Source organism: Mytilus californianus, unplaced genomic scaffold (genome assembly GCF_021869535.1).
Source record: "Mytilus californianus isolate M0D057914Y unplaced genomic scaffold, xbMytCali1.0.p SCAF_2, whole genome shotgun sequence".
Lineage (NCBI taxonomy): Eukaryota > Metazoa > Mollusca > Bivalvia > Mytilida > Mytilidae > Mytilus > Mytilus californianus.
The window spans coordinates 139,741,768-139,754,853 of record NW_026262668.1 but is presented as its reverse complement, the minus strand read 5'-3'; the positions used below and the strand labels follow the sequence as shown (position 1 = coordinate 139,754,853).

General features: G+C 31.8%; 1 protein-coding gene across 2 annotated transcripts in view; it reads left to right on the top strand.

Annotated features, from left to right (window-relative positions):
- LOC127731247 (serine/threonine-protein kinase Nek10-like) overlaps positions 1-9,456 on the top strand; it is a 53,816-nt gene extending 44,360 nt beyond the window's left edge. For both annotated transcript variants that reach the window (XM_052240271.1, XM_052240270.1), the window contains 6 exons: positions 1,246-1,316; positions 1,534-1,683; positions 2,711-2,928; positions 3,460-4,091; positions 5,086-5,218; positions 6,043-9,456. In XM_052240271.1, coding sequence (XP_052096231.1) covers positions 1,246-1,316; positions 1,534-1,683; positions 2,711-2,928; positions 3,460-4,091; positions 5,086-5,218; positions 6,043-6,233 — 1,395 coding nt within the window. In that variant the 3' untranslated portion in view covers positions 6,234-9,456. The remainder of the gene's footprint in view (positions 1-1,245; positions 1,317-1,533; positions 1,684-2,710; positions 2,929-3,459; positions 4,092-5,085; positions 5,219-6,042) is intronic.
- Positions 9,457-13,086: the final 3,630 nt, after the last annotated feature.

The following is a 13,086-nucleotide window of genomic DNA, read 5'->3' as shown; positions in this document are numbered from 1 at the left end:
GTTACCAAGATGTTTTTGTGTTTTAAAATGTTATTGCTAGTCACCATAACATGTCATTCTAGTAAACAGATGTCAAGCATTAGGAATGAGGTTTTGAAATAAAGTCATTATTTTTTAATGATAGAATTTTGATGTTACATTTATTCATGAATGTCACTTTTCTTACATTACTAAAATCTTTTGCTCCTTGTTTTTATTTTCAATTAGTATTTGGTATATACATATATTATATATAGAATTGAGAATGGAAACAGGGAATGTGTCAAAGAGACAACAACCTGAGTAAAAAGCAGAAAACAGCCTTAGGCCACCAATGGGTCTTCAACGCATTGAGAAAATCCTGCACCTGAAGGCGGGCTTCAGCTGGTCCCCTAAATATAAAAGTAGTTTTCAAATAATAAGATGATAAATTAATGTTATTCATTTGATACTCGACTGGTCTGAATAGAAAAGGTAAGATACCAAGATTGTAGCAATCAAAATTAAAAGTTGAAGGTCACACAAAACATAACAAAAATAAAAAAGTCAAACAACAGTCCTCAAAATAATACACAGAATCCTAAAGATTGAGCAGAGCTAACCCCACTTTCACTTCATTGTGACCTCAATAATACACAGAATCCTAAAGATTGAGCAGAGCTAACCCCACTTTCACTTCATTGTGACCTCAAATACTCTTGAATATACTATCACAGTTTTAACATAAAAAGATATTTCAACTTCCTAAGATTTACATAGAATAGACCTTTTTCCTGTATGACCACTACATCAGTGAAACTACTTGTATAATTTGTATTGACATATATTTTCTAACAAAACCACATAATTCATTGGGAAAATTTTAAAACAAAACATTGATAATCTGATGCATGGTAGCATGTTTGCCTAGAGTGGGGGAGGTTGTAGGTTTAATCCCTTGCTGGGTTAAAGACTTGACAATTGTTATTTGCTGCTTCTCCACCAAGCACATGGCATTTAGAAGAAAGAACAAGGACTGGTTGGATCAGTCAGAATAATGAGTCCAGGTAGAGTGACATGTCTTCCTTGCAGATGTTATCTTGTTTCTCTGACATAAGAAAAGGGTCAGAGTATTAGAATCAGAAAAAAATCTTGCTTTAATAAAAAATTTAGTTCATAAAAAGAAGTTAGTTATAGAATTAAAATCCGAAATAAGCCCTAATTACTGAATGAAAAGTTTTTATTGATAAAGGGATATTAAGTGATAACTATATGAATTATTTTCAGATATGTTCAGCATCTTATGACCCAATTCCATCAGGAACTTATACAGATAGGCTAATAAATGTGGCTAAAACGTAAGTTGTAAATAATAACATTGAATACTGGAAATATACTGGACACAATTTATTCTGGTGTAATATTTATGTGTCACTTTTTCAATAACTACTGCAAGATAATTGGATATAAAAAAATTTTGAATTAAAAGATTTTAAATTTTATTAGAATATATTTAACATGAAAATGTTGTTCTGATGATATTGTAATTTTGTAGCAATTAAACTCTTGTTTTAGTTGTATTTGTGAGTCACCAGAGAAACGTCCAGATATTGTTGAAGTTGCTAGCACAATGGCTGATAAACTCATGGTACATATAGATAGTATGGCCACACAACAATCCACTATGGAGAAAAAGTTAGAAAAAGAGAGGAACAAAGCTCAAAGGTACAGTCAAATAAAACATAAATGTTTTAGGGGTAACATGAAGGTGGCAACAACCTAAAAACAACAATCCTCCATGGAGACAAAAATAGAACAGAGAGTCAGCAAGATAACAAACAAAAATAAACAAATAAAAAAGATATAAAAAAGATGTTTTGTGGTATTTGTAGTTTCCTAAAAATAAACCATATTTGACCTTGTTTAGGAACAACACCAAATCAGGTCAGTTTATATATATAAAATTGAGAATGGAAATGGGGAATGTGTCAAAGAGACAACAACCTGACCATAGAGCAGACAACAGCCGAAGGTCACCAATGGGTCTTCAATGCAGCGAGAAACTCCCGCACCTGGAGGCGTCCTTCAGCTGGCCCCTAAACAAATATGTATACTAGTTCAGTGATGATGGACGTCATACTAAACACCAAATTATACACAAGAAACTAAAATTAAAAATGATACAAGACTAACAAAGGCCATATATACTTTAATGAACTTTGTACTTATAACAACAATAAATCAGGTTACCTGTTATTTTTATCAAATGAAAGTGTTTAATTTTATTTTCACCATGCAGTTGGTTAATTAAGATTGCAGATATAAAAAAAGGAACAACTTCACTATCATATTCACATGTAAAAGTTTTCTCTATTGATAGGCCATGATAAATATATTTGTGTTCTGGATCCCTGTTATTGTCAAGGTATTAAAAAGAAAATGAAAATTTGTAGATTGTTACAATATACCCAATATACCTTTTTACTAAACGGCCTCAGTGGCTCAGTGTATTGTGAACTGGCACGTAAAAAAATCAGACTCAGTGTGTCGGTTTAGTGCAAAGCAGGTTTTATATTCCTGTTCTCAACATGAAAATGCATTTGATTTTCCACCGAACATTAAGCAGCCAAACGTCCATCATCCTTTTTACTAACAGCATAAAAAAAGAATATTTCAATATTCAAGAACTTTTGGAATTTTGAAAAATAGTTTCAATGCATTTTTGATTTTCACTGTTTTATTTTTTTTTTAGACATTATTTTGAAGCTAACCAGAATATGCAGAATTATCATAGATTATTTGTTTTGTCACAAGAACGTTATGACCGTCTGGCCAATTTAGCAGGAAGTGGCGGGGCTTCAGACTTGAAAGATGCTGAAATATTAGATCCAGCTTTTGTTGATATTGAATTACTGAGGAATTCTGGATGTAACTCACAACTTAATCAGGATCTTGATGACAATGAAAGAGGTATGAAAGTTAGACGTCTTGGTAGAATCAGTAGTAATGCAATATTGGGTCAATTCATTTGATTGAAAGAGGATGTTTGGTACACCTCAATTAGACAGCAATTTGACTATACAATTAACCAAAAGACATCTTGAATGCTGAACCCCTCGATTGCAGGCTGTAGTGTGTTCAATCCCTGGTTTGTCAAATCATTTTAAAATTGGTATTTGCAGCGCATGGCCTTAAGGAGATAAAGCAAAGAAGGAGGATTGGCTTAGTCAGAATAATGGGTAGGACGAGTATTCTTGCAAACCTTGTGAAATAGCATAAGAAAAGTCTGATTTAGTGTTTTGGTCTAATATAAAGCAGGGTCCATATTCAAATCACATTAACATGTACTCTTGATGATATACATGAAATATTTGCCACTGAATGGTAAACATTAATCAATCCATCCATGTAGGATGTTGATTGATTTTAACTGTACATTTTTGAAATGTTTATCTGCTATTAGAGCATGTTTATAATTTTACTGATAATTAAGGTATTTAGTTTCAGGCTGGACAAGTGATGATGATGACAGTTATAACAGTAGTGAAAATGACAGTCGAGAAAATAGTGCTGGTAGTCAGAGATCCCTTGACCGCTCAAGTCTATATGTCACTCATCAGCTTCCTAAACCACCAAGATCTCCTAAAGTATTTCATGGAGGGAAATTAAAGAAATCCAAATCTTCAATAACACCTTTAAACTTAGATATTCCGTGGAAAAGTAGTCGTGATTCAGGACTTAGTTCTGGTGACCCATCACCTAATAACAGTACAAACACAAGTACAATTGTTTCACTTGATCCTCTTGTCAATGGACATCTTCAGGGATTATCACTTAAAAAGTACCATCGCTCAAACAGTAGTCCAGCAGTCAATGTCATACGTTCTAATAAGAAAAAAGTTAAACGTCCAAACAGTGCTAATACTCCAACATTGACAATTTCACAGAGACGTGTTAGACAAATAAGTGACCCAATTCTACAGATGTTGCATCAGCTTCATAAAATACTATATATAACTCAGTTACCCCCAACACTGAGACCTCACACAAAGAGGAGAATGATTGAACGATTTAAGAGAGCATTGTTTGCTTCTCATAGTACAACGTTTAATTTGAAAAGTGAATTAAAAAAGGTAAGATGGTTCTTAAATTTACTTTTTGTTTCATATTTTAAAACTGGAACATATTTAAGACAGTTTAAATGGTAATGAACAATACAAATTACATAATTTTTGAGAAGTTTTTGATAAAGTAACAGCTTAAAAAATGCACTTGATATAAACACACTGAGAATTGAATGCACTTTGATATGAATGCACAAAACAGATTTAGCTAAGTTAGCTGATTTAAATATTGCATAACTGGTACTAAATTTATAGTTATATCATTTTTTTTTTGCTATTAAGAGTTGATGTAATAGAATAGACTTTAAAGTGTTGATATAAAGACAGTTTCGAGTATGGTCTTTAAGATATTTCCTTTAAAGTCTATTCTATTACATCAACTCTTAATAGCAAAAAAAAAATGATATAACTATAAATTTAGTACCAGTTATGCAATATTTAAATCAGCTAACTTAGACTTTAAAGGAAATATCTTAAAGACCATACTCGAAACTGTCTTTATATCAACAATAAATAAATTTCACAAAAATAAGCTATTTAATCTAAATTTGATCAAGTGGGGGCAAGCAAAATGTCATCATATAAATGCATTTATGTATTTACTTCAAACTGTTTGGTACATAGGCTAGAAACAATATTTTGTTTATTTATTGGATTATTATTGTTTTATTAAGTGCAGAAAGATTTAAAAGGGATTAAATGCACTCTGTCAAGTGTATAGGCTTCTTTATTATTACACAACTCATCATATAGACTATATTAGTGTTTGAAATCATTTATAGCAGAGCAATATCATTCAAATTAGTCTGCTGTTATGTCATCTATTTGATCAACAATCCAAAATAATTAATAAACAAAATAATGTTGTTTCTAGCCATTATATTAAACAGTTTGAAGTAAATACATAAATACATTAACATGATGACAATTAGACATGTAAATAGATGTGTAATCAAAAGAATTGGAGAAAACATTTGGTGTATAATTTTATTTGATGTTTTAGTTGATGTGTGGATCAAGGGAGGTAATTGATTTAAACTTAGGACCAGTAGATAGCGGAAGTCGTTCTAGTTCTACCAGTTCGCAGGACAAAGAAAATATGTCTGATGGAGAAACAAGGGGAATAGATAGACTTGGTTTGTATATTACCAATATCTTTTAGATAAAGGGGAATAATAAAGCATTCAGAAAATTGAGAATGGAAATGGGGAATGTGTCAAAGAGACAACAACCCGACCATAGAACAGACAACAGCAGAAGGTCACCAACAGGTCTTCAATGCAGCGAGAAATTCCCGCACCCGGAGGCGTCCTTCAGCTGGCCCCTTCACAAATATATATACTAGTTCAGTGATAATGAACGCCATACTAAACTCCAAATTGTACACAAGAAACTAAAATTAAAAATAATACAAGACTAACAAAGGCTAGAGGCTCCTGACTTGGGACAGGCGCAAAAATGCATTCATGCATTGATTTTATTTTATATATATAGGTATAATTTTTTAATAAGATTGAATAGACGTATTTACACTTGTATGCAAATTTGTCCACCATTACGTAAAGTCGTACAAGTTACCGTAAAATTTGACATCACAATTTAAAAAATATGACGTCACGAATAAAAAGTGATTGTTTCTTGAAGCCAAAAGGTTATTCGGAGCAGATCTAAGGTCATTCGGAGACAAAATTCAGCTAAATACCAACAGTGTAAATACGTTTATATCATTTAATATTGATAATATCAAAATGTTTGAGTTACTCCCCTTACAACTTTCATTCATATTTTCTCTGTGTTTAAAAATAGTTAACTCTAAGATAAAATAAGATGTATGTCAATCATCTAAATAAACTACCTGGCATTATGGCTTATTTTAGGGTCATAAAACAGACTCAACACTTTCTGTAAAAGAGAATAAAGACAATGAATACAGAATTAATAATATGTTTATATATTCTAGAAACAAATCAGTGTGATCCTGATAACAGAGACGGTGGTGTCACTTATGAACAGATGCAATATATGATTGAAAGTGTACTGAAGCAGTGTGGATATTATAATGTCTCTCCAAGTACAAGGGAGAGAACTCCTCCACTTGGACCAATCAGATCCGAAATTACCAACAGTAGACATTTTGAAACTCCTAGGTAGCAGTTATCATTGGTGTTACCATAGAAACAGTAGACATTCTGAACCACCTAGGTAGCAGTTATTATTGGTGTTACCATAGAAACAGTATTACATAGTGAGAAAAGCATTAGATTTTCTGTGTGAATGAGTTTGATTGATAAGAGAGGAAAGTAATTTATTCTTCGTCAAGAAATTGTGCAATGACTTATGTCCGTCCATTCAGTTTTAACTATGATTCCATCCAGAATATAATATATGTATCCCGTCCATTTGTTTTACATGGCAACAGTCATTCCATTTTATTTTTACATTCCATTATTATAAGCATATTTATATTTAATCATACATTAATCATTCTGTCTCATTTTAACTTTATATATTAATAATGAATTGCTTTATTTAAGATAAAAACATTCTTTTACAACAAATAATTTGTCAACCCAGTGAAATATTTGCTAATATTAATGTAAATGATATTTATTTTGTTTAAACATAAGTTTGTCTTCAAAGACTTCAAATTAGTTTTTTTTTTAAGTTTGACTTTTGGGTTTTAAAGGAAAGTAACAATCTTATCATTTTGTTGTAGAAAACTATTAAGTAAACTTGTCTAAACAATCACATTTTCAACTACTGTTTTTTTATGACAAGGAAGATTTTAATTTTCAAAGATTAAATATCTGCTTTATTCTAAAACATGTTTTTTTCAAGTGAAATTAATACTTCAAATAATTGAGGGTTAACAATTTAAGAAAAATATATTGAATAAATATCTCTGAATAATTCTTTTATGGCATTATGGCTTATTTGAGGGTTATAAATATATTGATGCAAATTTCAGGAGTTGAATAATTTGGTTTCTCTTAGAATATATACATTTTTATGTTAAATATTTTTAGTGTCTTTTCACCACTATTTTTTTTATTTGTTTATCTTTTATCATATTTTTTTAAGTTTCAGATAGATAGTTTCAGTACAAGCTTAAATTCTGGAAAATAATCATAAGGATGAAATTTTAAGAAATGAGCATTTTTTGAATTGTGAAGTTTTGATATGGTTTTATTTGATTATGAGAGTATTACTTCTATTGATGTGTTAAATTATGATGAAAATGATCAAATGATGATAAATAAATATTGAGGAAATTAATAGAATTGATCAAATCTTAACAAATAACCTGAACATGTTTCCTATTGAATATAAAATCGATATTAGGTTATACATTTTGGTCATGTGACCAGTGAAGTTATATTTATTTGTAAATACAAAGTAATTTAAAGTAATTAATTGTTATTAGATTAAATAATTTATTGATTGTTTTAATTGAAGATAGATTTATTATAGTAATTATTTATTGTAGGTTTCTGTTAAACAGAAGTATTTATCATACTGGTATACCATTCTTCCATTGTAGTGTTGTGATAATGTCTTTAGTATGACAATAGTGCTTCTTTCTTGTTTTGATACCATTTACCTCTCCATTATACATATATAAATACAGTCATCTGCTTTTATTCCTCATGTGTCCATTTAAATATTTGGACAATGAACTGTCCCATTGAAAGTATACTTGGATCATTTGTTTCTTCAGGTAAATTAATCAGTGAGTGATGGATATCTCTCAAGAGAAATTAAAATGTCCCCATGAATAAACTCCACTGAGAACAGTAGCTATTGTATTCTTTCAATGGAACAGTTCAATATCCAAAAATTTAAATCAACAATAAAAGATTTCACACATTGTTGTGCATCATGTTTTTCTTGCCATATCTGTACATTTTTATTCTATTTAAATGACTTTTGTTTTAAATTATTCCATGCAAAAAAACCCACATTTTTGGACAGAGGTGATACATATACATGTCCCTCTACTACAAATGTAATAATGATTTATTTTATGTAATAAGTCTTTTATTCATCATTAATTGCTGTACATGTTCAATAAAAGATGTAAAATGAATTAACAAATATAACATGGTAAAGATTAAGGCAAATTTAGTACCTTAAGGAACTACAATTTAAACATGGCCTCTCATCTTTTACAGAGTTTATAATCAAAGTATTGTTATGTCATTTATATGTATGTGACTTGTAATACTTTCTACACACATTTATACGTATGTGACTTGTAATACTTTCTACACACATTTATATGTATGTGACTTGTAATACTTTCTACACACATGTATATGTATGTGACTTGTAATACTGTCTACACACTGTTATTTTTACATGCAGTTTTGTTTTGTTTTCAACAATTACATATTCTAATTCATTACCAATTATCATTTCACTATCATTATTGCCATTGTTGCCATGGTGATCATATTAAGCCACTTTAAGTACACATTCATCATTGATTTCTTTGATTTTAATTTTTTCTTGTTCCATTGCTATGGTGATCATATTAAGTCAGTGTTCAGTTACCAGAAATCTGTCCGTTATTTGCAGTGTTCAGTTACCAGAAATCCATCCGTGATTTGTCCTATTCAATTTTTTTCTTTATTGTACTATTTCTATGGTTATCATATTAAGTCAGTGTTCAGTTACCAGAAATCCGTCCCTGGTTTGTCCTATTTTAATTTTTTTTTGTCTTGCACTATTTTTATTTTTTTTAATCCCAATCTTTTGTTGTTTGTGTAATGTCAGAAATCCATCCATTTTTTGTGTCATATCAGAAATCCATCCATTTTTTGTGTTATGTCAGAAATCCATCAGTTTTTAATATATATATTATATGTTCATCTGATTTAAATTTTTGCATGAATATTTGTTCTTTCTTTTTTTTGTTCACCTGCTCACCTGACTTTAGTTCTTGACCTCTGACCTCTGACCTCTGACTTCTGTATACGTTATGAAAACATTCCCTGTGTTGCAGTCAGATTTTCATTGTAGAGATACTACATGATTTAATTTTTTGATGTATAAACTAACATTCACTGACTTAAGCTTATTATTGAATAGAGAACATAATATGTCTGAATCATTAAAGACGACATAAAATGGCAGAATCAAGAAAGACAACATAATATGTCAAAATCAAGAAAGACAACATAAATTGTCAGAATCAAGAAAGATGTCATAATATGTCAGAATCATGAAGGATGACATAATATGTCTGAATCATGAGAGACGACATACTATGTCAAAATACTTATATGCCTGATGAGATGATTGAGTCAGTATTTCACCATTGTTTATACTATTTCAAGTTTGACAATTGATAATAAAGAATATATAAAATCTTGAGCTTTCTTATGTTTTTATGTCCTTACAACAGAAGAGAATACAGGGATATTGTCAGCCTATAGCATGAATGAGGGTCTGTTTGGTGTTTACAGAACAGAGAATAATGGGCAAAAAGAAAAAAAAAGAGAAAAAAAATGCCTTTAAAAATTAAAAGATACAGATATGAAAACCCTATCTAGACCCTCTTACAAAATACAAGCTAAAAATTTCTTGGTTTACAGAATATACGGATGCGACCCAAAGACATGCTTGATGATTGATGTAAATAAAAACTAAATCACAGAACTGTTTATTGAACTTAAGATGTTCATTTACTGCCGTGGGCTGATCCAGAAACTCTATCTAGGGGCACCATGGAACAAAAATTAAGTTCAGATATGAGCTGCATCTGAAAAAAATATTGTATGCAAATGCACGTATACATGTATATGTATAAGACTTTGATTGATTTTAGAACATTCAAATGCGAAATAAGAGACAAATGTTGGTCTGTTTTGTAGGGTTCTTATATCAACTCAATTTTAAAACAGTTACAGACTTTGCATAGATATAAATAAGAAGATGTGGTATGAGTGCCAATGAAACAACTCTCCATCTAAGTCACAATTTATAAAAAGTTAAAAATTATAGTTCAAAGTACGGCCTTCAACACGGAGCCTTGGCTCACACCTAACAGCAAGCTATAATGGGCCCCAAAATGACTAGTGTAAAGCAATTCAAACAGGAAAACCAACCGTCTAATCTATATGAAATACGAGAAATGAGAAACACTTATGAACCACATTAACAAACAACAACCACTAAACAACAGACTCCTGACTTAGGACAGGTGCATACAAATGCAGCGGGTTTAAATGTTTTAACAGGCGCCAACCTTCACCCTAACCTGAAACAGAAGTGGAAGTTTGTTTCTCAGATACTAAAAGCAATAGGTCAACTAAATTTGGTGTATCAAATGATTGTAAGGTGAACATGTGTCTAGTAGGTTCATCTGACGTTGACTTCATTTAAATATTCATGGTTTGGTCTCATTCTTGGGTTCTATAAGCAACAAGTCAACTATAGTTGGTGTATGGAATGATTGTAATGTGTACATGTCTGTCTGGCAGATTTTTCTGACATTGACCTCAATTTATGGTTCATTGGTCAATGTTAAATATTCATGGTTTGGTCTCTTTCTTGGATACTAAAAGCAATGGGTCAACTATAGTTGATGTATGGAATGATTGTAATGTGTACATTTCGGTTTGAGAAATGGGTCAACTACAGTTGATGTATGGATTGATTGTAAGGTGTACATGCCGGTCTGGTAGGTTCTTCTGACCATGACCTCATTCTTAGCAGGCGATAATTTTTGCACTCTTGGGATATATTCTTTATATTTATGCACCCCTTTATTCTCTATTCTTTAGTTATATGCCCCGCAACTGAAAGTTGGGGGAGGGGGGCATATTGTTTTACCCCTGTCCGTCCGTCCGTCTGTCTGTCCGTCCGTCCTTCCGTCCTATTATGGGTATATAGTTATTTTCATTTTGCTCTCTGTTTGTACATATATTGAAGGTGTGCATGTTATCACTCTGATTCAAACAAAAAATTCTCTGAAACTGACATTATCAAGATGCTTGATTTCTTGATTGACAACATATTTGTTACGTTTGGAGGACGTGTTTTTCAACGGACTGTCGGAATTCCAATGGGAACCAATTGTGCCCCTCTTCTTGCCGACTTGTTTCTTTATTATTATGAGGCTGACTTCATACAGGAACTTCGTAGGAAGAAAGATAAGAAGTTAGCAATATCCTTTAACTCTACGTTCCGCTATATAGATAATGTTCTCTCACTAAATAATACAAAATTTGGTGACTATGTTGAAGGAATCTATCCCATCGAACTAGAGATAAAGGATACTACAGATACAGTTAAGTCTGCCTCATATCTTAACTTACATCTAGAAATTGACAATGAGGGTCGGTTGAAAACAAAACTTTACGACAAAAGAGATGATTTCAGCTTCCCAATTGTGAACTTTCCATTTCTATGTAGCAACATTCCAGCAGCACCTGCATACGGAGTATATATCTCCAAATTGATACGATATTCCCGGGCTTGTGTTTCCCATCATGATTTCCTTGATAGAGGATTGCTGCTCAGAAGGAAGCTATTAAGCCAAGAGTTCCAAATGGTGAAGTTGAAATCATCCCTTCGTAAATTTAACGGACGCCATCACGAGTTGGTTGACCGTTAGGGAATAACCGTTTCACAGATGATATCGGATATGTTCCTTATGTCGTAACTACAATACCATTCCCTTTTCACGAATGTGACTTACCGAATTAGACTATTTACCGGATTTGTAATAACATAAGCAACACGACGGGTGCCACATGTGGAGCAGGATCTGCTTACCCTTCCGGAGCACCTGAGATCACCCCCAGTTTTTGGTGGGGTTCGTGTTGCTTAGTCTTTAGTTTTCTATGTTGTGTCATTTGTACTATTATTTGTCTGTTTGTCTTTTTATTTTTGGCCATGGCGTTGTCAGTTTGTTTTCGATCTATGAGTTTGACTGTCCCACTGGTATCTTTCGTCCCTCTTTTATTAGGGTTTTGATTTTTATTAATATTTGCTCTTTTGGGAGATAGTTGAACTATGTCATTTTTGGAGTATTTACTTGCATAGTGTTTCCAGATAACTTCTCCTACAGTTTGAATGCTAGGACGTTTTCACTTTGCTGGCTGTTTGTACATATATTGAAGGTGTGTAAGTGGTCAGGGTTTTGATTTTTATTAACATTTGCTCTTTTGGGAGATTGTTGAACTTAGTCATTTTTGGAGTATATACTTGCATAAGAGTGCATAGCGTTTCCGGATAACTCCCCCTACAGTGAACCATAGATCTATGTGCTCCCATTCTCAACTTTATGTATTTTTAAATAACACTTTGCATCTGTGGGGGCATCATTTGTGTCTCCCAGACACAACAATATCTCAAAGAAAGTCCTACGTTGATTTTGTTATAATATAGTTACTTCAGAGTGGAGTGCGGGGCATCACTTAGTCTACTTTTTCTTTTTTTCTCTAATTTTCACTTTTTCGCTCATTATTCTCTAGTCTATATATATATATGGTCTTAGATTGAAACAAGAAAAATACATGTTATAGTAATAATTCTTATAAAAATACAAGAGCATTTTATTGATGATTATTTATAAGACACTGATTGTAGGTTTCCATTTAAAATTTGAAAAAAAATAATAGATACGGCATTGTGTATAAAATAAAAGCTTATTCCTGTATTTTATTTTCTAATAAAGTAAAAAAAATAAATGGGGAATGTGTCCATGGGACACAGATGATGCCCCCGCGTGCATATAACGTTATAAAGGGACAGAACTCAAGAACTGTAAAAGTGACGCTACCCAAAGTTGTACTTGATCTGTGTTTTGTGGTAATTAGCATTGTGCATACATTTTATAACATTTGGCTGAGGCAAACTTAAGTTAGAGAACAGAAACGAATATTTCAGCAATTTTTTCATTTGTAAAGGGGCATAACTCTAGAACAGTAAAAGTGACACCACCAAAATTCTAATTTGATCTGTGTTTTATAATATTAAGCATTGTGTATAAGTT